Here is a 23,954-nt window from a genome sequence, read left to right on the forward strand (position 1 = left end):
AGCATTGTACCAGTCGGCAGTGGGAGTAAGATTTTTATCTAACTGTAGGCATCTGTCTGCTACTTCTCTCTCTCTCCTTATTGCCACCTTTAGCTACATTTGCAGTTATCTCCTACGTTGCAGGAAATCTTGGAAGAGCTACGTATTAAAAAGGGGATTTTTTTCTATCTCCACCAGCGTAAGTGGGAGTTTCTCAGGCTGCCACTGAAGCCATGCAAAAGCAGAGCCCCTGAGGTCAGCTTCTGGCTGCCAATTCCATCACAGCCGACAAGACTCTTGCCACCTCCGGAGATCTGCCTCATCCCCATAAATTAAACAGGAAAGTTCTGGCTCAGGCTGTGGCCAGTGTTGCCTTTTGCCTAAACTTTGCCAGCCAGATAGGTCAAGATCTGCTGTCCACTGCTATGTTTTTTTTTTTTATTTTAGTGGAGCAAGTGAGTATGGGACCAGCCCTGATGGGCAGTCCCACAGCTCCTATCTCAGGATCCAAAATGGATCGTTGCTATTTTATATTATTTTATGTTATATCATTTTATTTTATATCATTTTATTTTATATCATTTTATTTTATATCATTTTATTTTATATCTTTTTATTTTATATCTTTTTATTTTATTCCATCTAATTCATTATCTTCGATAAAAATTCAGAACTATGTAAACTTAACCTTACTATTTCTGGGTCTTCTCGCACTCCTTCCTGTTTCTCTCCCTGCCTTCCTCATTTTTCAGAGCAACTTATTACCTTCTGCAGAAACTACTGTTTTCTTTCATCATTTTTGTCTGAATTTAGCAGGCAGAGATACCTAGCCACTGTGACACACCCTCCCCCCCATGCAAGAGTTGATCCGCCCGCCCCCCCCCCCCCTTTTACAAAACTTCTGCTTTTAGTAAAGGATTTTGTTCCTGGAGAAGGCCTGTCTCTCCCATAAATTTAACAGTAAGTACATTTTTCCTCTATTTTTTTTCATCCTCGATTTTTCTGTTGCATTTTTGTTCACCTCTACCTTTGCTCTTTCAATTTAACTCATCACATCTCACGTCATCTCTGTTTTCCCCGCTACATTTCTCTTTCCTCGTGTGTGTGTGCATTCTAGTTTCCCACAGACTGACTTTCTCTCTTTGTTGTATAACAGTAGGGAAATTTTCTGCTTTGCCATGTGAGACCATAATTACCTTGCTATGGCCAATTTGATTAAAAGAAAACTCAAAGAAAGAAAGAAATCTGCTTATTTTTTGCTTTAGAACTAATAGCTTACAATTCCTTCCAGTACAAAATGAATATATAAATAAATAGGACATTTCTTGCCCTGAAATATGTACATAAATTCTGTTATGGGAACAGAGGGAGAATTTTTACTGGAAGACGGTAAGGCTCTTGCACAAAAATGATACTGTCCAAAAGACAGCTGCTATTATTTAAATCTGAGTGCTGTTTAGAACTGTGATATTTCATTAATTTGTAAAGATACGGGCATTCAAAAGTTAAGTTCAAATTAAAATACTAAAATACAGAAGTCCTGGATGCTACCAGTTATCTTGAGTGACGGCACTGCACCAGCCCTCAGCACTCCACAGTCAAGTGGTCAGATGGTTTTAAGTACTACTGCATTATCCTGAAATACGCGCTGGTCTGTCAGCTGTCCTCCTGTGTGGAATTTCAAAATGCATCTGGCATCTTGGGCTTTGTGAAACCAGAATGAAAACATTGATAGCTGTTGGAATAACAGAACAAGGCATTAAGTACTGGTGCTTTTATTTAAATCACTGCTGACACGCGGTTATTGATTTAAAAATGGATAGAGTGCTTCTGTTATGTTGTACAAAGTCACACTATGTCAAAATTTTAAAACTAGTAAATTAATTCAGTAAAACAAGGATATTTCAGGGGATGAGTGATATCTGTGCACACAAGCAGAACAGCTGTTTAGCACTTAAGATTTGATCAAATATGCAGTAAAACTCTCTGTGAGAATCCGTCATATCTTGGCATTGCCAAACATGGTAAGCTTATGTATTTTTAATACTTCTTAAACATTGAAAAATACTATTCTTTCAGACAAATACTCTGTATACCCATGAATTTGGAGGAACTTGTAGTTGTTTAAAACAGACTGGAAACAATATAGTCCGTATGAACACCATCTATCAGCCCAGCTCCATTGTTATGAACGAACCAGCAAGGAATATCAACGCCGCGCTTCGGATCGTTTCTGTAATCCTTCTGCCAGCTCCTGAAAGGGAAAATACAGTCATGGGAGTATCAAAGCAGAAACTGCACTTTGACAAGGTAATCTTTCCAAAGTCTTTGCTAAGGACTTAATTATTTCTTACCTTGTTACTGTCAGTTCATTGTTTTTAACAATCATTGTGGCATCTGGTTTCTTGGGATCAGACCCAGGATGAACTTCAAGTATGGTGAAGTCAATGGGGCGGAAAAACTGTCCTAAAAATAGAAGCCAAAATTACCATTTCAGGCATGTTGCACACATTAAACCAGAAACCCCAGAATTTCTACATTCCCATGCTGTTTTCCCTGTCCTTGCAGGGTTTTTAATGGATAAGCAAGCACCAAGTTTCGTGTGCCTATGGTACTATTTTCTTTTATAAACCAGAATTCTATGCATATCACCTGGATGCAAGTTCCAACTTCTGAGTGCACAGTAAAATCAGCCTTTTCTAGATATCCTTCAAGATATCCTCACTTTGTGTCTTGTCTATTCAGTCGTATTTATGACGTACTCTCCAAGTCTTTAGCATTTTTTTAATCAAATAATGCATGTGTTGATCTCTGAAATTTTTGGATGTGATTATGCTCAGAACAAGGCTGACATCTAAGGAATTTTTGCGCTCCTGCCAGGATTAGCTTTCACACACTTCTGCCCTGTCTGGGCTGGTGCAGGATGCTGCTGGTGCTTTGAGTGCTATAATGAGCACAGATTTTAGCTTACTTAGTGGAGCGTGGAGGCAAAGTCAAAGATGATGAAAATAGCAATGAGATGTGTAAGTCAGTGAACCATAGCATGGTGTACCCACATCACGTGGGCTTTTGCAATTTTCTTGCTACTTGCAATTCATACTATAGCAGAATAACTTCTGTGTGGAGAAGTCCTTTAGCCTGAGGAGACTGAAGCAGGAAAGCGTAAGTAACATTCCAACCTTATTCTGCTCTTTTTCTGTTTTGTTACAGCATTTCCCATGACGCATGGACCTAACGTGTACTACTGCTGATACCTTGGCTCACTCTCCTCAGGCCTCAAAGTGCATACCAAGACTTCTTGAGAAGAGTAAGTTCGCAGCAGTTCATTGTTTTCCACAGTGAGTAAACTTGTTGACCCAAAATGAATGTTTGCTGCCCTTATCTGATTTTGTAAGTGAAAATTGGAAAGCAAGGGAAAATGGCTGCTATCTGTGTATTTTCCAACAGAGAAGGCACACCACCAAACCCACTACACTGGCAGAAAACAGGATGTAATGGGGTCAAAATTTTGATCCCTGAATTACCAACTTCAACTTCTACTAGAATAAAGAATGTTAGCTAACGTGAGGAAAATCTTAAGACAACACACGGCATTCTGTGATTTTAATATATGCTAGTAAATCAAGATATACCTTTGTCCTGGTTTCGGCTGGGATAGAGTTAATTTTCTTCCTAGTAGCTGACATAGTGCTGTCTTTTGGATTTAGTAGGAGAAGGATGTTGATAACACGCTGATGGTTTAGTTGTTGCTAAGTACTGCTTATGCTAGTCAAGGACTTTTCAGCTTCCCATGCTCTGCCAGGTGCACAAGAAACTGTGAGGGGGCACAGCCAAGATAGTTGATCCAAACTGACCAAAAGGCTATTCCATACCATATGACAGCATGCTCAGCGTATAAAGTGGGGGGAGTTGGCTGGGGGGCAGCAATTGCTGCTCAGGGACTGGCTGGGTGCTGGTCAGTGGGTGGTAAGCAGTTGCATCACTTGTTTTCCTGGGTTTTGTTTCTCTTTCTCATTGTTCTCCTTTTCATTGCTACTATTATGATTATTTTATTTCAGTTATTAAACTGTTCTTATCTCAACGCACGAGTTTTCTTATTTTTGCCCTTCTGATCCTGTCCTCCATTCCACCGGGGGGGGAGGGTGAGCGAGTGGCAGCATGGTGCTTGGTTGCCAACAGGGGCTAAACCACAACAGTCCTTTTTGGCACCAAACATGGGGCACGAAGGGTTTGAGATAATAACAGCTTAACCAGAGCTTATTGAGGAATTTGTATCTGTTAACAGTTGCAGGTCACGATACTGATTCATCTGTTCTCAATCTTAGTTTACCTGGTCTGCACCATGCACCTTTTTTTGCTGTACATGTTAAAGATGGTGGTTTTTGCAGTTTGCTGGGCTCTGCAGTGATTAGTGATGTCTTGCCTGGGAGATTTGTTATTAAAACACTGACCATGAGTTTTATCTGATATTTAAGCTTTGTACTGAAACCATTGATGTACTTCAGGTACCATCTCGTGGAGACAACTAGCAATTATACTTCTTTTTTGGAGGGCTTTTTTTATGGAGGAAATACAGAATGGCATCTTTGCTACCTTCTTCTATGATGTTTCCTCCTTCATTACAATAGCTTTTCAGTATTTTGAACATCCCTGGGCAGTCAAGATACTTCTATTGGTAGGAATATTGTTTTGGTTTTGTCTAAGGTTAACAGCCAACTTAAGAATATCATCCAGAGATCTACCCCAAGGCTGGATAGTTATGAGTGGCAGGGTGTGTGGGATAGCATGGGCAAATGCCTAGGACAGTGGGCACCTCCAGTGTTTTGGAACTTCATCCCTGAACAAGTGCAGAATCCTGAAAAATTAGTAGAATAAGTGGAAAAAGCATGCTGTCACCCTGGCAACTCCAGAGAGACACAAATCATTGCAACGTGCTGGGGGCTTGCCCGTGCCTACCGGGCCCTGTTCAGCACTATTCAGTACCCTCAAGGGGAAGAGAAGGTCTCTGGATCTGGCGACAAAGCAACAGGCACTGCGGGCACTCCAACCCCGGCCACAGGCACTGCACCTACTCCAGGGAACCAACCCATGCCAGTATCAGTCGCCCCTATGCACAAGAAAAAATCTTGGAAGCGAAAGTCAGCTTGCTTAGAAAGGGATCATGAAAAAGCAGGGCCATCACAAGGAGAGGAGGAGGAAGAGGAAGAACTTATAAACGAGACAGAAACCACCCAATCCCTATCCTTAAGTGAGCTGCAAGATATGCAAAAAGATTTCAGCCGTCATCCAGGTGAGCACATCATCACCTGGCAGCTCTGATGCTGGGATAATGGGGCCAGTAGCCTGGAATTAGAGGGTAAGGAAGCCAAACAGCTGGGATCCCTTTCTAGGGAAGGGAGCATTGATGAAGCGATTGGAAAAGGAGCACAAGCCCTTAGCTTCTGGAGGCAACAACTGTCAGGTATGAAGGAAAGATATCCCTTCAAGGAAGATGTTATATATCACACAGGCAAATGGACATCCATGGAGAGAGGTATCCAGTACCTGAGGGAATGAGCCATGCTGGAGGTGATTTATAGTGACCCGAACAACAAGCAGTTATCCAAAGATCCAGATGAAGTCCAGAGCACATGACCCATGTGGTGGAATTTGGTACGGAGTGCACCAGCGTCATATGCCAACTCATTGGCAATACTGACCTGGAAAGATGACGAGGCACCAACAGTGGATGAAGTGGCTAGCCGACTCCCGGAATATGAAGAAAGTATCTCTTCCTTCCTCATCTTGGCTGTGGAGAAACTGTCCCGGGAGGTCCAGCAACTCAAAGAGGATATGTCCTACTCTCCACCTGTACAGACCAGTATCTCAGCTATGAGGAGTCAGCGTTCTGCTGCTCAAGAGAGAGGATATAGAGGATACACACCACGGGGCACCCTGTGGTTTTACCTGCGTGACCATGGAGAGGACATGAGGAAGTGGGATGGAAAATCTACCCCAACCCTGGAGGCACGGCTATGTGAGTTGCAAGGAAAAACAATCACACAAGGGAGTTCTTCCAGGGAAACTGCTACTCCAGTTTCCAGTGGGCAGTTCCCCAGACAGAGTAGAAGGGCTGATCTTACTTCTGATCTTAATGAAGTAACTCCTGACTCGTATTTACAAGAAGTGAGTAATGAATACAACGACCAGGATTAGAAAGGCTCTGCCTCCAGCCAGGTGGAAGAAAGGGACAACCGGGTTTACTGGACCGCGTGGATTCGATGGCCTGGAACATCAGACCCACAGGAGTATAAGTCTCTAGTGGACACCGGTGCACAGTGTACCCTAATGCCATCAAGCTATAGAGGGGCAGAACCCATCTGTATTTTGGAGTGACAGGGGGATCCCAACAGCTGACTGTATTGGAGGCTGAAGTGAGTCTAACTGGGAATAAGAGGCAAAAGCACCCTATTGTGACTGGCCCAGAGGCTCCGTGCATCCTTGGCATAGACTACCTCAGGAGAGGGTATTTCAAGGACCCAAAAGGGTACCAGTGGGCTTTTGGTATAGTTGCCTTGGAGATGGAGGAAATTAAACAGTTGTCCACCCTGCCCAGTCTCTCAGAGGACCCTTCTATTATGGGGTTGCTGAGGGTTGATGAACAGCAGGTGCTGATTGCTACCACGACAGTGCACCGGTGGCAATATCGCACCAACCGAGACTCCCCGATTCCCATCCAATCCAGAAGCCAGTTCATCGACTGGAGAGCCAAGGATGATCAGCAAGACTCGCTCACCCTTTAACAGTCCCATATGGCCAGAGTGAAAGTTGAACAGAGAGTGGACACTAACAGTAGACTATCAGCCTGAATGAAGTCACGCTGCTGCTGAGTGCTGCTGTGCCAGAACTTCAATACAACTGGAGTCAAAGGCAGCCATGTGGTATGCCACAACTGATATCACTGAGGCATTCTTCTCAATCGCTTTGGCAGCAGAGTGTAGGCCACAGTTTGTTTTCATTTGGAGGGGCATCCAGTACACTTGGAATCGACTGCCCCAGGGGTGGAAACACAGCACCACCATTTGCCATGGACTGATCCAGACTGCGCTGGAACAGGGTGAAGCTCCAGAACACCTGCAATATATTGATGACATCATTGTGTGGGGCAATACAGCAGAAGAAGTTTTTGAGAAAGGGAAGAAAATAGTCCAAATCCTTCTGAAGGCTGGTTTTGCCATCAAAATCAAGTCAAGGGACCTGCACAGGAGATCCAGTTTTTAGGAATAAAATGACAAGATGGATGCCATCAGATCCCAATGGATGTGATCAACAAAATAACAGACATGTCTCCACCAACCAGCAAAAAGGAAACACAAGCTTTCTTAGGTGTTGTGGGTTTTTGGAGAATGCATATTCCAAATCACAGCCTGATCGTAAACCTTCTCTATCAAGTGACACAGAAGAAGAATGATTTCAAATGGGGCCCTGAGCAACAACAAGCATTTGAACAAATTAAACAGGAGACAATTCATGCAGTAGCCCTTGGGGCTAGTCCAGGCAGGGCAAAATATAAAAAATATGCTCTACGCCACAGCCAGGGAGAATGGCCCTACCTGGAGCCTCTGGCAGAAAGCACCAGGGGAGACTCAAGGTCGACCCCTAGGGTTTTGGAGTCAGGGATACAGAGGATCTGAGGCCCGCTATACTCCAACTGAGGAAGAGATATTGGCAGCATATGAAGGGGTTCGAGCTGCTTTGGAAGTGGTGGGTACTGAAGCACAGCTCCTGCTGGCACCCCGATTGCCAGTGCTGGGCTGGATGTTCAAAGGGAGGGTCCCCGCTACACATCGTGCAACTGATGCTACGTGAAGTGGGTTGCACTAATCACACAATGAGCTCGAATAGGAAACCCCAGTCGCCCAGGAATCTTGGAAGTGATCATGGACTGGCCAGAAGGCAAAGATTTTGGAATACCGCCAGAAGAGGAGGTGATGCATGCTGAAGAGGCCCCACTGTATAATAAACTACCAGAAAAATGAGAAGCAGTATGCCCTGTTCACTGATGGGTCCTGTTGTCTTGTGGGAAAGCATCGGAGGTGGAAGGCTGCTGTATAGAGTCCTATACAACAACTTGCAGAAACTGCTGAAGGAGAAGGGGAGTCGAGTCAGTTTGCAGAGGTGAAAGCCATCCAGCTGGCTTTAGATATTGCTAAACAAGAAAAGTGGCCAGTCCTTTATCTCTATACTGACTCATGGATGGTGGCAAATGCCCTGTGGGGGTGGTTGCAGCAATGGAAGCAGAGCAACTGGCAGCGCAGAGGCAAACCCATCTGGGCTGCTGCATTGTGGCAAGATATTGCTGCCCGGGTAGAGAACCTGGTTGCAAAAGTACGTCACGAAGATGCTTATGTACCCGAGGGTCAGGCCACTGAAGAACACCAAAACAACCATCAGGTGGATCAGGCTTCTAAGATTGAAGTGGCTCAGGTGGATCTGGACTGGCAACATAAGGGTGAACTATTTATAGCTCGGTGGGCCCATGACACCTGAGGCCATCAAGGAAGAGATGCAACATATAGATGGGCTCACGATCAAGGGGTGGACTTGACCATGGACAGTATTGCACAGGTTATCCGTAAATGTGAAACGTGCTGCAATCAAGCAAGCCAAGTGGTTAAAGCCTCTCTGGTATGGAGGGCAATGGCTGAAATATAAATATGGGGAGGCCTGGCAGATTGATTATATCACAATCCCACAAACCTGCCAAGGCAAGTGCTATGTGCTCACCATGGAGTAAGCAACCACTGGATGGCTGGAAACATATCCTGTGCCCCACGCCACCACCTGGAACACTATCGTGCGCCCTGAAAGCAAGTGCTATGGCAACATGGCACCCCAGAAAAAACTGAGTCAGACAACGGGACTCATTTCTGAAATAACCTCATAGACACCTGGGCCAAAGAGCATGGCATTGAGTGGGTGTATCACATCCTCTATCATGCACCAGCCTGCGGGAAAATCGAATGATACACTGTTAAAGACTACCCTGAGAGCAATGGGTGGTGGGACATTCAAACATTGGGATACACATTTAGTGAAGGCCACCTGGTTAGTCAACACTAGGGGATCTGCCAATAGGGCTGGCCCTGCCCATCAAAACTCTTATGTACTGTAGAGGGGGATAAAGTCCCTGTAGTGCACGTAAAAAATATACTGGGGAAGACAATCTGGGTTATTCCTGCCTTGGGCAAAGGCAAACCCATTCATGGGATTGCTTTTGCTCAAGGACCTGGGTGTACTTGGTGGGTGATGTGAAAAGATGGGGAAGTTGGATGTGTACCTCAAGGGGATTTGATTTTGGGTGAAAATAGCCAATGAACTGAATGGTATGATGTTAACTGCTATATAATACTGTATGTCATCTCTTTTATGGTTGCTATATGCCACATCAATGGTATTACAGTAAGAATCGCCCAGCTTAATGAAGAATGAACTTTGATGAAACCAAGCAAAGTGCAGCGGTGATGGAACTAGAACTGGCTTCGGCATGCAACAATCCAACACCATACCATCTCTCCTGCCCTGAAAGACTGTGATGGAGCCCAAAGTCATGGACTAAATGTAACTCAATGGACATTTCAGAGGGATGGCCCACAGACTAAGGGAATGGTATCTCTGTGTATATATCAAGACATGGAAAGCGGTGGTGATTAATTGGAATGTATTGGAAAGGGTAGGACCTGAGCATGACGCAGATGGTATAGAATAAGGGGTGGTTACTGTCCTGGTTTTGGCTGGGATAGAGTTAATTTTCTTCCTAGTAGCTGGCATAGTGCTGTGTTTCGGATTTAGTAGGAGAAAAACATTAGTGTGTTATCAATATTATAGTTGTTGCTAAGTAGTGCTTACACTAGTCAAGGACTTTTCAGCTTCTCACGCCCTGCCAGCGAAGCTGGGAGAGGGCATAGCCAGGATAGTTGACCCAAACTGGCCAAAGGGCTATTCCATACCATATGACGTCACGCTCAGTATATAAACTGGGGGGAGCTGGCTGGGGGGCAGCGATCGCTGCTCAGGGACTGGCTGGGCATCCATCGGCAGGTGGTGAGCAATTGCATCACTTGTTTTTTCCCTGGGTTTTGTTTCTCTCGTTGTTCTCCTTTTCATTACAATTTTTATTACTATTATTATTATAATTATTATTTTATTTCAATTATTAAACTGTTCTTATCTCAACCCACAAGTTTTCTTACTTTTGCTCTTCCGATCCTCTCCCCCATCTCACTGGGGGAGGGGAGCGCAAGCGAGCGGCTGTGTGGTGCCTGGTTGCCAACAGTGGCTAAACCACAACAACCTTAACGCCTTCTTTTCTTACAAGGATGCACTAATTGAGGTTTGGCAAATTTTGATCGAGCGAACACATGTATTTTCTCAGAGTCCTTGTACTTAGGAGAAAGGTGATAAGAAGAAAGGAGAGATCCAAGAGACTGGATGAATAGTGTAGTAAGAAAAAACAATATCTGTAGGTGGGATTTAGCAAGATAAAGACGTTTAAAGATGCCAGTGAGGACAATGCATGCTAGTGATTTCAGCAGCAACAGAGGAATTTATGAAAAAATAATGCATAAAGTCTGAGCCAAGAATATTTTGTCAGAAATCTTAATATGGCCAATCAATGTCATCTCAGTTTCCTCCACTACCTCAGTTAAGAAAGCCTAAGTACAAGATTGTGTCTACAAATTATGTAACCTCATAAGGAAAGACAAGCATGAAAACACTAAATTAAGTCATACCTAATAATCCATGGGTCTGTTCAGACAGTTTATCACTTTCCAATGTATACAGTCCTAGGAAGTCTTGGTGGAGAGGATGTTTCTTCCATACTTGGTGCAAAACAATAACAAATGAGGCACTGCTGGCCATTGAGAGCACCAGATTTTTCTTCCTGTTAATTATCAAAGTTAAACTGAGGAAAAAAGAAAAACTTGACTTTAGGGCATTGCATTTTCCAGAGTTAACAGCAATAAGAAGAAACCTGAGAAGAAACATGTCCAACAAACAAACAAACATGGCTTTGTAAATTGCTCAGTGTTTTTTAAAATAGAGGTTTTGCTGCCTAATTTGGTCCATGTGAATCTCTGTGCATTCACAGACAGTCCAAGACTCATACTAAATTACACTGTAAAAGGCTACCTAGCCTTTAAACTTGTCAGCAAGATGTTTCTACCAAAACTCGTCCTGTAACAGCACAATTCATCACAGATAGGTCAGTGATATGTAGGTACAGCACCTCATGCTCAGTAATAGAAATGTTACTGATAAAACCATCACTTCCTTGGCTGGATGCTACCTGACACCTTTTCCTTTTGTTTTTCAGAAATGACAACTCCTGAACTGTCTAGGGTAGTGCTAGGATAAAGAAGATTTCCTTCTGATTGTGTTAGTGATATGATCAATGCAGCTATCATAATAAAAAAATAAGCATGCTGTACGAATAACAGTTTTGCTCCGGTGCGCTCTCTGTTGCAGTGCCATGCTTTGAGAAGGCAGTAATTTTGTTCCAGGTACACAATGAAAATGTAAATGAGGAGGAGCTGCTGCCCATTGCTTTTCTAAAACTTCATTTTGCACAGGTATAAATGATTCCATAATAGATAAATCTCATGAAAAATATACCCACTGACAGGGCAAAATGTACCTATTCTATAAATATCACAATTTCCATTTCTTAAAGTGGAGATTGTTTTCAGCACATTATTACATCTTTGTTTGAAAGATTACACACTGTGTCTAAAGCTACTCTTTAAGTATTTGCAAGACACTGTTGCATTAAGCACAATACCAAATCTAGTTTTACCTTAGTTATAGTAATAGAAAATCAGGGAAAATTCTTCACTTACTTATTCCAAGCAGAGGAATTTATGAATAATCATTCAGCAGTTACCCAACAAAGTAGAGAGCAGAATCCAGCAGGACTTGAATCAGTTTCTTTCATATATTCAGACAACAAATCTTAAGTGTATTATTGATCAACACTAAAAGAAGTGTAGATATTAATACAGGAGCCCGATACTCTTTCTGTAAGCCTTACCCTTCTTGTTTCAAGGTGACAGAGTCAAGCCAGGTGAAACCTGTTTTTTCATTGCCATTCTGAATTGTGATCTTCTCAGGAGTTACTGTCAATTTTAAATCCAGGTCCTTATTTGTAATGGCAAGTTTTCCAAAATATGTGTTTTGGATCTTTGCATCACTATTTGCTCTCTTATCACCAATGAGTTCTCCATTGACTGTGATGCCTAATATCAAAAGGAAACATCAAGTATTGTTTTATAGATAGGACCCGATCAACTAATGTCAAGGACTGTCATGGAAATTTAATAACTCAAGGAAACAAATACAAGTTGAAAATGAGATCAGAATTACTTGTGCCTGTTTGTGCCAAAGTAGAATAAAGCTCTGGGGGCTGTTCAGTGGATTTTCACAAAGACAACAATCACTTCATTGAGAAAAGTTTAGTATTTCCTAGAGCACAAAGAGTCTGTGATGGGCACAAGTAGCCTGTGTGACACTGGTCTCTCTTTCCCAGGTATTCCATGAAATGACAACCTAAGGATTATTTTATGGCTTGTACTACCACTCACTAAGACAAATTATGTGTCTCAGCTCTCACAGTAGTTTTCAAGCGAAGTTTAAAAGTTAATTTTGCTCCAGGTGAAAACACAGTCATGGTAATGGTACCCTATCACAGCTACAGGAACTCCTACTAACTTCGCTGGGGAAAAAGCTTATGCGGTATGAGAGAGAGCTAGTCTTTAAACATAAGACATTTTGTTCTAAGTATCCTGGTTCACTGCATTTAAAAAAATTAAAAACTCACCTGTAACTGGGTCATTTATTAAATTTAACACAGCACCCGGGGTTTCATTGATATTGAAACAAATGGCATCTTCTTTTTGTGGCACCGATATAATGAAGTGTGGATCTCCATCAACTGTAAAGGCAAATCACTGGTATTTGTATAGTGATACACAGGTTCAAAGTTCCGCATGAACATTTAATGTTGTGGCAGGAACTGGTCCCTGTACAAGCTGCACGCCCAGCTTAGTCCAAGCCATCCTCCAAAGGAGTGGTGGGGTCCCAAGGAAGATGCTACCATCTCCCCAAAGTGAACTACATCCTTTTCCCCTCATCTTTCCCAGGTACATGACATATATCCTGTGCCTCTTGACCACTGCAAAATTTGGCACGTGGATTGTAGGTTTAGGATGGCTGCCTCTAAGTGCTTATCTCTGAGGGCCATGAAAGTATTACTGAGAGCAGGAAGTTCATCTGAATAGAGAGTAGGCAGTTAACTAACTCAAAGCCTAGCAATGGGAAGGAGGACTAAGAAAACGACAATATATAATCTCAGCGACTTGATTTTTAAAAAACATTTAGAGATGTTTAAAGTAAATTAAAATACTAGCCCCTTGGAACTAAAAAATGGCTGGTTTTGTGGAAGGGAGTTATCTAAAAGACACATAAGAATTGTGCAATTTAGTCTTAAATGCCCTCTTCTGTTCTTCTAAGCAGACACTACTCAAGCTACTCACCGCTAGTATACCATGTGGGGTGTGACGTATATTGGTAATACGGCTGTGGAGCTGCTGCAGAGAGTAAAGAAAAAAAAATGTTAGAAAAGTGCACATCAAAATGGAATATTTACACACTACCGGCACAATACATGTAAGATATCAGGAAGTTAATATGCTAGGTAAATTGTTAATTCCATCCTAGTTTTTAAAGCATATGGTCCATGGAATGACAGTTTGTGCCCCTTTTGAATCAAGCAAAGCTTCAGGATAGAGACAGATTTCACTTGTAGTCTAAATCGCTTTGAGGGTTTCCACGAGGCCCAAGGACACAAATGCCTCAGACATAAGGATTAAGCTGTCTATCAGCAAAGAAATGCAACACCATCCATTGAAAATTTTTGAGGTTTTGACATTTGTTTTTTTCCAGAATGAACTGAAGTCTTTTCAATGCAGACTTGAGAAAACAGGCAGAGAAAAAGACTGAGACTAATCTCCAGAGCAAAAACTTAGCAAAAGCTAACTCTCCCATTTCCAGGATGGCCCAACCAGCAATGTGAAGGGTCAGTTGCTGTCTTTCTTGAATAAAACAGTTTCTTTTTGTATAAGTAACTGAACATATTAATTTAGCCAGAGATGCTGACATCATAGTCCCTTGCTTTATATAATTCCAAAGGAGATGCAAATTCAAGTCCATCCTCTGTTCTTGGGAAACAGCTTTCAGGAAAAAATGGTGGTTTGATGAGCTGGCATTTATTCCTTAAAAGCTAGTTAGCTGGAACTTTTTCATGTGGTATTGTTCAACCTTTAAGTGTGCTTTTAGCAGTGAGCCACATTTTAGCAGTGAGCAGAATTTGGTAGTATTTGTTAAAATACAGTTGTAAACCCAGAAAAGGCAGTTTCTATCTCTCTGGTAATTTCAGTTGCCTGAATCAATTTCCTTTGACAGATGCTGCTTCGTTTAGAAACTTAAACTAATGACTTACCCAGCGTGACAGCTGTGACAGCCTGTGCTGTGAATGAAACAAAATGTTATTTTAGAGGCTAGAAAGAATAAAAAGCAATCTCTCCCACTTCCTTCCTTCCACCAAAACCAACTCCAAAATCTTGTAATTATGTATAAATTTCTAAATATTTAAAAAAGAAACACTTAGTCAAACCAGTTTATTTAGTACTGCAACAAAGCAAATGTCATGAACAGGCAGAAAGCATGCCCTACTTTTCAGCAAAAATGTTACTTCTCCAAAGGCATGGGGTTTGCTCTGTGAGGGGCTGGGACAACCTGCTCTTCTCTGATTCCTCTGCGCCATCTTGTTCTAAACTGTACTCCTTGGAAGTCAGTAAGATTTATTCACCTGCTCCCACATTTTCCTAATCTTCTATTCTTTTTACATCTGAAGCTATGGAGGGGTGTCTGAAGACAGGGCTTTGGGCTGAAGAAGTAGCAATCACAGCATCAATGAAGACATCTCTGTATGAGAGACTGCTACAGACAAGCATCCGGGATTCAAGTGTTAGCCCTGGAAAGCAACTTAGTTGTACTGGCCTGAATTTTGTGATGGTGGGATGCTGCAATTATCAGATAGGGGGAACCGCACTGAAAATGATATTTACCAACTTTTCCAGCTGAAAAGTTTTTAACCTATTTACAGCACAGTCTTGATTTATTCACCAAGAATTTTATGAAAATATTGCATCCTAGATCAAGTAAGTGATGCAGGAAATCCATCTCTAACAGTTAAAAATATTAAGTAAATTTAATAAGAAATGTACATACCTTCAGCTGTTACCATGGGCAGGTAAGAAGTAAAAGGAAGAAAAAGAGAAATTTACAGTTTCAGTTGTATGATTAAGCAGGAAGGATTCTGACCCTGTTAAAACATATTCTAAGAAAAAAAATGTAAAACTGACAATTCAACAAGGTATCTTCTGTATTTTACAACTCCATTTCTTCCCAATGATAGAACTCAATATTTGTAGATCAAACAGAAACATACTGAAAGCAAAAAGCTCTTATGTGGGGCAGCAAAACTGTAATTAATCATGCATATGACAAGAGCACTATTAGTAATTGTTTTATTGTTATGCCATTTCCATGTTACAAAACGTTCCTTACTGGTTTTACTCTTTTGTGGTTTTTCAAGGCATTTGCATCATTCTATTAATACTGACTGGATGATTCAGCAATCCTATTTGTGAATCCAGACTCTAGGGTGTGTAAAAATTATTTTCTTTTCTTATACAGCAGCAGTGTTTTAAGTATTTTCTCCTATTACTTCTCTACGCTTTCTATACACAAAGAGGATTTACTTGGAAAGAGGTTCAGAAAAGGGCCTTTGTACTACAAGCACCTGGAAAGGGAAAGCAAAGAGCTGAAGATCACTGAGTGGATGCCACTTCTGTCAGATGTTTGGGTAAGTTTTTCCATCTTATGGAGTCCAGCTGTAAACTTTAAAGTTGTTACACTGCATAGTGACTTGAATGTTAAATTAAACATGAACTGTTTTTATGTCAGTATCCCATTATGATAGTTATGAAAAATAATGCAAAAATTTTATCAGCACAATGCCTGAAGAATTATTCAAAATTGAAGGGCAATTAGCAATTAATTGGTTTCAGGACTTAATCCAGTTGAAAGAAAAACCCACTAACCTCCAGTAAGCATCTCTGTTATGCTAAAATGCCTTAAGTTACCATGCCAAATTCAGGACATGAGAAAGTTTTTCATCCAGAAGCCAGCAGAGAGCCCACACAGAGCCTGGGAAGAACTTTTAGGAGCAATAAGCAAACGTTTGGGGAAAAAATAATGGATGCTAATAGAAGAGACTGAAAAGCCTCAGGAGAAGTTTGTCAGACCTGTTGAATGAAGGAGAGATGAGGATGGCCCAAACAACAGATATAGATGAGGGTAGGGTGGCTTTGGGGTGCACTGAGCAGATAGCATTTGCCTTACTTCGCTAAAGAGGAACAGAGTCATTTTGTTTCACACAGGTTAAACAAAGAAGCTGAACTGTATGAAAGCACAGTGTTTTACTGAGCAAGGAGTTAATAATTAGCCAAAGTATGAGAGGAGTTGAGAACAAATTGTGCATTTTCAATATAATTGCTTCTCTTTCTGCAATATATATGAATATTATGTTTTACAGGTATAACCTCCGTCTCTTTACAACCTGATATATCTTGCACAAGGAAAATCTCATGCAAATTTTCCCCTTTCATGTAGAAAATGTTACTACATCTATCCCTAAGCTGAAGTATGTAGAAAAATAAAGGAGAAAGTGATGTGAACTAAACTGAATATAGCTGGATTATTAGATTAGAAATGCTTCTTGGTTTTAATTTTTTTTATGTAATGTTTTATATATTTAGCTTAAAATACACTTGTTTTGAATTTATAGTATTTTGCCTGTATGATTTAGTAGTGAAGGATGGTTTGATGGAAATGAGCTTTACAATGAAAAGTAATTTTGCATAAAACATACGCGTGCGAGGCTTGGAAAGTAGATTTTTCAGATACATGTTTAAAACTGTGCCCACACAAAAGCCTTTCTTTAGGGGAACATCAAAGAACACTTGGCTTCTCAAATAAAGTAAAACTGTGAAAATGTCTATACCTTCAATGGGTTTATCGGCAATCCCATCTTGATTGTCAAGGTCTTCTGGCTTTGTTACCACCATGGATGTCAGTGGTGTTACAAACTTGTATTTTAGTGAGAGATCCAGGGCTTCTGCTGTAAGATTCTCCTTTTCTTCTCCTGTAGCTGCAATACTGAATACAGGTAGAGACTCCTAGCATCAATGGTTGTTAAATTACTCACTGAACTCTGGATTAAATATTTTTCTTTAAAGTGAAGTTGTTTCACTGCAGCTAATTTATCAATAAGGAATATTTTTTACAGTCTAAGAGCACTTCTGATTCCACTGGCTATCCAAGAAAAAGGCAAAACTGTGCTTTATATTTGCAATAGTTTAAAATTGTTTAATTTGCAACCTGAAACACGAATACTGAGGTTGAGGAGGAGAACAGGTTGGGGGATTTTCCTTACTTTTTTTTATGCTTTTCCACTGGCACCTTAGTGTGATGTGAATTTCAGCTTCACATCCTAGAAGTTGAACCAGCCAGATGGCTTAATGGGTTCATAGCTAAGATGTTGTTCTAGATATAATTACCGTTTTTCCAGGAGTTGTTCAATGGTGAGATAAGCCCAGAGCCTTTCAATGTAATCTCCAAATATGTATTCTTGTTCTTGGAAAGCTTTAGCTGTTTGCTCAGCATCTTGTTGTGTAGTATATGACAGGGCATCATTAGCCTGTTAGGAATAAGGGAACTTCTCTGTATCATAAGTAGCCAGGGACTTCCAGACTCAAAAAATCCCCAAATCAAGACCTTTACATCTGAGAATATTATTAAATTGACAAACAGTCTGGTCTTACACAGCACTTGCCCAGGAAATGGTCCATGTTGTATCAGAATCTTTGTTCCCTTGCTTCTGTGAAGGTTAGTAGTGTACACTACAGGACATAATGCAGTTTCCAAATTCACATGGCATTTTTGTTCATTAGAATTTGGCTACTCAGGATTTAAAGAACTTTGATTATGATGCCGATTTCATATAGGAACATGTTCAAGCAGATATGCTTACTAATAATACATTATTTGTATTTGAAATACATCTAATTTCATATAATATATTTAATACAACACAGTGCATGGGGCATACATACAGTTCACAGTATTTATGATAACATGATCTATAATATGTTTGTATTGTGTTTCTTGAATATCAGGGGCAAATATTTTTACAGAATCCAGATGTGGAGAGGTATTTAGACCACTTGGTTTGTATTAGAAGTAGACTTCTCTTTTAAGAGGAAGGCATTTCAAATATTCAGCTGTCTTATCCCTCAGTTTTCTTCACCCAGTGAAGACTAGTGTCTGTGAACACTGAACATTTGGCTCCTGAAAGAACCAGGTAGGGTATTTAGAGATTAAATTTAAAAAAAAAAAAAAAAAAAATCTGTTAGCAAAGCTAATCCAGTCACCCTGAACAAAGTTGTTCCAGACTGACCCTAATATACCTGACTGAGTTAGGGAAGTAAATTGCAGTTTTAAAAGCAATGACTTTGGCGCATTTAGTTTCTCACATATGCAGTAACAACACATCCTGTCACTGAGGTAAAGAAATACCAGTAAATATTTGAAGTATTGCCAGCTTTGAACATTCAGACATTTTGTGTAGCAAGGAAATACCTTACTTAAGTCAAAGAAATCCATACTTACGCCTTCACCTCTCACATCTACAGTCAAACTGTTTTGGTTGCTATCTATAAAGCGCCCAGCCACCACAATCTCAGACCCATCATAGAAATGCTTAAAACTGTTTTTAGTTAGGTCTGATATTTCATTTTCTGGGTAGTTTAACTCCACATCAGTGAGCATGGGATTCGACACCTCATCATAAAACCCCTATAGGATAAAAAAAAAGGAAAACATGTAACTATTATTGTTTCTCTAATTTGTAGCTAGATCTGTACCCAGAAATATCCTGCTATTTCAGCAAAGAAAACTAAAAGTGTATTTTAGAAGAAATATTTAAATATTCAGTTAAATCTCAAGAGTACAAGGCCTAAAAATCTACAAATAAGGGAAATGAGGAAGGACATACAAACACTTCAGTCTCACTAAGAGAGAGGGAAAATATCTGGGAACAACATGCTGTGGATGATGTGTTCCTTCAATGTTAATCAAGAGGGATCCCAAGCTCCCCCCCATTTGATAGAAATAAGTTTCTAGATCCCTGCAGAGACTGAAATGACAACATGAGCCAAAGGAGACTAGGAATTTGATTTTGGCAGAGCTTGCAATGAAATCCAGTATCTAAATTCTTTGGTGAATTTTTCAAATGGCTGCTATTGGAATGTGAGAAGTAAAAAAGGTCAACTCTGTACTGCCTATACCTGTTCCCATGCCTTACACAACTACAGAATGCTTCAGAACTATGGTAAGATACACCTGCTTGCAGTAAATTCCTAAAGACAGACTATCTAGAACCTTTATGCTCTGTCATCCTTCTCTTCGCTTGACATGACGTTAACTACACCATCTGTGAGGTATCGGAGATATAGTGACTGCAGCAATTTTGCTGCACACCGAAGTGTCCTTCAGAACCATGACTTGTGTCACCTTATGCCAAGTTTTGAACCCTCTTCCATAGCCCACAGTATCTCCCTTTTACTGTCCTTCAACTTTCTTCTTATATAAGGGAAGGGTAAAATTAAATGCAACCAATATTCTGATCACAGCAGACTCTTGAGTATCTCAGTACCAGATTACACTTTGGGATTTTGATTACTTCAAAATAAGAATGTCTGTATGGTTATCTGAATTAATGTATCTCTCACCTGAGTTAAGTGGTGATTACTGTACCTGAAGCTGTAAAGCTGCATCAGAGTCAGGATAAATCCGACGGGCCAATCCTTTATTCTCCAGTGCCATCTTCTCCAAGAAGCTGTAGTCAACACCATAGCCAAAACCAAGATTGTATAAGGGATATTTTCCTTCAATGGCTTTTTTTACATGTGCCTGAATGTCCTGAGTATTTGATACGCCTGCATCAAACCAGAAAAAGTTTGAGTTTTCTTCATAAATAGATAAAATTATCACAAAATGAAATGTGGCTAGTCATGTTTGGATTTCTTAGGAGGCATTATCAAAAACTTGTTTTAGTATATGCTGGTATAGCAGCATTTTTTATATATATATATATATAATTTATATATATAGTAGCGTATATACATGCTGGTATAGTAGCATTCGAATCATGAAAATGTCCAGAAGTCAAAGATGGAGGCCAATTTTAACTGAAAGGTTTTTTGTTAGTTAATTCACTCTCTTTATTATTCCATCCAACACAAACTTACCTACATTTGGTTGGCCATCTGTTAACATGATAATTATAGAAGCACTTCTCTTGGGCACAAGGCTTCCTTCATGAGCAGCATTCAGCATATCAATTCCCCTCATTATACCACCATGTAAATTTGTCACTGCGAGGTAGACACAGAAATTTGGTTTCAGCACAGACAGTCAAAATAAAGGCCCATTTTTCATTGGAATCTGATGAGATCTCATTACAGTATGAAAATGAAAGATTTGGGTTTGCAAGCAGGGGGATGTTTAGATAGAAAAGTACCTGGACTTTGGAAACATAAGGAAAAAGATGTAATTTTCTGAGTAATTTTCAACTTTAGGCATGTCTCATCAGTAAGTAAAAAAAAAAAAAAGCTGTAGCATTGTGTTCACAGACTGAATTGACAAATTAACTTCACAATGAGCTATTGGCAAGTCCAGTAAAGTACTTACTGCCTTCAGTGTCAATGCTCCGAACAAACTTCCTTGCTTCATCCAAATTCTCAGGAGTGGCCTTGATTAACGTTTCTTTCCAGGTGTGTACTTCACTACCAAACAGTATGAAATTGAAGAAGTCATCTTCTTTAATGTCATCCAAGATTTTCAGAAGTGCTTCTCTTGTCTATAAGACAAAGAGATATAAATGTATGGTTCAACATTTAATGAAATAGGTGCTTACTGATTTTACATGATTAATCTCTCAGCATTTGGGTATTTTTAACTTTTACACAGTATGTCGTGCAAAAATTCTGAGCTCGTTCTGTCCTTGCCAGTCCCTGTGTCTACTTCAATGTCACTCTAGTGAAGTCAGCCACTTGCAGTTACATCTGGTAAATCTTTGTAGCTGAGAGGAAAAATCAGGTCTCACATCATGGATCGTTGCTTACACTGAGGTAAGCGGGCATGGCAAACTGAAAGTGATGGGAAACGGGTAGCTATAGATTGGTGGAGAAGCTCATATGCAAGCAAGCATGGATATTTTGATGCAGCACCAAAACCTGAAAATTCTGAGCATTAGCTTAGAATGAGGAGTCCTAACTATGAAAAGAGCTGCTGCTTCCCAGAGGAGACAAAATGAACAACATAAATAACGCACATAACACTGTATGAACATTTTAATTTTGGAACTGTCCAGTACACATGACAGAGCTCTCTGGAAATGTTGATATTGAGAGTTTTGAACTAATAACATGTATAAGTAAGTAAATATAGCCTAAATGTACAGAATTTTGTTCTACAGTAACGCTTCAAACTAGTACTTATGGTACTGAGAATTAGAGAGGTCACAGCATAAAACCACTTGGTATAGCTTAAGCAGCGCATATGCACTATAAGCCACCATTTCCCTTCCATCACAACAGAGGCTCTTCCATTCGGACTTTATAGTAATGTAATAACTTACCTGTACTATTTCTCTTCCAGACATTGAGCCACTAATATCTATTACAAAAATAACATTCTTGGGCAAGTTTGGAAGATTTGTTGGTGCAAAGAAGTGCACAAAGTAGCCATTGACAATCTGAAAAATAAAATGTAAAAAAAAAAAAAGGAAAAAAAAAGACTTTTGTATATTATAAAGATAAAATGGATAAAGAAGAAATTACTTTCATTTAGTGTCTAGCCCCTGAGTGGACTAATAGGCTTTAATAGCACTGACTAGTCTCACCTCTGTCCATGGGCCCAGGAGCTTCATTTAAGCGCAAGCCTGGGCCTTTAGTCTCTGCCTGAGCTACACTGTAAGAATACCCATCTCCAGCTGTGTCACAGGCATACCTGTTCCTGTCCATGGACTTCACTGATCTGGATCCCACCCTGCAGACTGATTTCCCACCTTGACCTTAGGCTGCCTTGTCACCACAAACTTGCCTGATGACCTGGACTCTCAGTTGAATTTGACTACCATCTCTGGGTCTGCCTTGCTCAGGTACTGTGGGGAGTGGGCTCTTGGCTGGCGAAGTCCCTGTGCTGTGTTGTCACACTCAGCTCCTTGTCCTTTAGGGAACAGCTGGCCCTCACTGCTCTCTGACCTATGCAAGCTAAGCCGTTCAACAGTTCAAAATTTCCAGCTGTCAGATTTACCTGCAAATTATCTGGACTTGTTCTCTTCACATCATATTTTACAGTAAAATCCCCATCCAAGACAGACTGTGAGCAATTTGCACAGGTTCGCTGCTGATCAAGAGTTGGCTTGAAAAAGATATGCCCCTGAAAAGAAAAGCCTTCATTAGATCTGAACCTTAATAGCTGAAAATTTTCTACAGAACACAAAGAAGTCTGCATTTTCATAAAACTAGTATATTTATATTCAGAGACATGAGAACAACCTGTTCTATCAGGTTAGGTATCAGTTTGTATCCATACCTATTTATATATTTATTGATGGCTAACTGATATGTGAAGGCTGCTATCTAGAGCTTTCTTCATATGTTTATTTTCCCTTCTTCCTTGGTTCAGCCCTCCACTCTGAATGATACCTTTGATAAGGCTGTTGGGCAGTCTATGTCTTAGGAATTCTACCACCTCCACACATGAGAAAACTACTTGTTACTGACTCAGTTCTTCGGTAAGAAATAGTCCTATCAGTATCCAGGTTTCCAACTACAGTGGTGGGATAAGGCCTACTAGTTTGGGTACAATACCATGCTAACAGCTACATGGCTTCTGAACTGCGTGGAGATAGCCTTCAACTTGCTAGCTTGGAATTCAGAGCTCATTTGCACAGACAAGCCTTTACTGTATTTTCTCTATTGTTTTTTCCTCTCACTTCTATTGCTAGCCACTACAGCACTTTTGCACTGACATGATTATTTCAGAATTATAACCTTAATAAATAAATTATGGAAGACAGTAGTCACTGTACCTTTTTCTCTGAAAAAGTTTTTTTAATGATATTTTGTAGATCATTGGTGATGAATGTTCCTTCCGCTTCCAGCTCAGTGATACCCTGGGGCTCAAAGATATTTACTTCAATCTAAAATATTAATTGAAAATTCATTGTCATTGATTACCCCACAATATATCAACTTAGCCATTTACAGGAGGATCAGCAGGCAACTACAGATGTGAAAGAGGGATTTTCATAAAAGCAAAAGAAATTTTGTAATTCATAATGGCAGTCCAAATCCACACTTTTGCGGACACACCATTAGCCAAACAGGCATTTTTATACATAGAAGTTAAAAACAAAGCTAGAAACAAATAAACCTTAATAGAAACATAACTTGTTTGAAAGCTAGATACCAGAATTTTGTAAAATGTCAATAAATACTCAAGTCCTTCAAAAATATAACCCAGCCATTACCTATGCGTTGTGCCCAACTTCGACCTATATTTCATTATGCCTTCCTATCATAGTGTGTTTAAAATAAAGCTGCATAAACTCTTACAGATGATGAGTTTTGTGATGATTATTAGACAGCATTTTCTGGCTATACAAAGCAGAAAAATTTTGCCTTAGAGCTGGGTTTTAGCAAGGCAGACAGGAATGATCAAAGACAAGTTTTGGCACACAAAAG

At 40.3% G+C, this 23,954-nt stretch overlaps 1 protein-coding gene across 2 annotated transcripts in view; it reads right to left on the reverse strand.

The window, feature by feature from the left end:
- Nucleotides 1-2,103: 2,103 nt before the first annotated feature.
- LOC104026482 (inter-alpha-trypsin inhibitor heavy chain H3) overlaps nucleotides 2,104-23,954 on the reverse strand; it is a 29,277-nt gene continuing 7,426 nt past the window's right edge. Inside the window, exons 6-21 of one of the 2 annotated variants that reach the window (XM_075713598.1) lie at nucleotides 23,300-23,410; nucleotides 22,519-22,644; nucleotides 21,842-21,958; nucleotides 20,893-21,061; nucleotides 20,451-20,576; nucleotides 19,957-20,138; nucleotides 18,811-18,996; nucleotides 17,700-17,839; nucleotides 17,144-17,298; nucleotides 14,516-14,542; nucleotides 13,551-13,604; nucleotides 12,836-12,949; nucleotides 12,050-12,254; nucleotides 10,752-10,924; nucleotides 2,334-2,445; nucleotides 2,104-2,233 (exon numbers count right to left, since the gene is read on the reverse strand). In XM_075713598.1, coding sequence (XP_075569713.1) covers nucleotides 2,104-2,233; nucleotides 2,334-2,445; nucleotides 10,752-10,924; nucleotides 12,050-12,254; nucleotides 12,836-12,949; nucleotides 13,551-13,604; nucleotides 14,516-14,542; nucleotides 17,144-17,298; nucleotides 17,700-17,839; nucleotides 18,811-18,996; nucleotides 19,957-20,138; nucleotides 20,451-20,576; nucleotides 20,893-21,061; nucleotides 21,842-21,958; nucleotides 22,519-22,644; nucleotides 23,300-23,410 — 2,127 coding nt within the window. Of the gene's footprint in view, nucleotides 2,234-2,333; nucleotides 2,446-10,751; nucleotides 10,925-12,049; nucleotides 12,255-12,835; nucleotides 12,950-13,550; nucleotides 13,605-14,515; nucleotides 14,543-14,921; nucleotides 14,963-17,143; nucleotides 17,299-17,699; nucleotides 17,840-18,810; nucleotides 18,997-19,956; nucleotides 20,139-20,450; nucleotides 20,577-20,892; nucleotides 21,062-21,841; nucleotides 21,959-22,518; nucleotides 22,645-23,299; nucleotides 23,411-23,954 lie in introns of both variants that reach the window. The other variant, XM_075713599.1, reaches the window with a different exon arrangement.

Source organism: Pelecanus crispus, chromosome 7 (assembly GCF_030463565.1).
Source record: "Pelecanus crispus isolate bPelCri1 chromosome 7, bPelCri1.pri, whole genome shotgun sequence".
NCBI classification, from domain to species: Eukaryota; Metazoa; Chordata; class Aves; order Pelecaniformes; family Pelecanidae; genus Pelecanus; species Pelecanus crispus.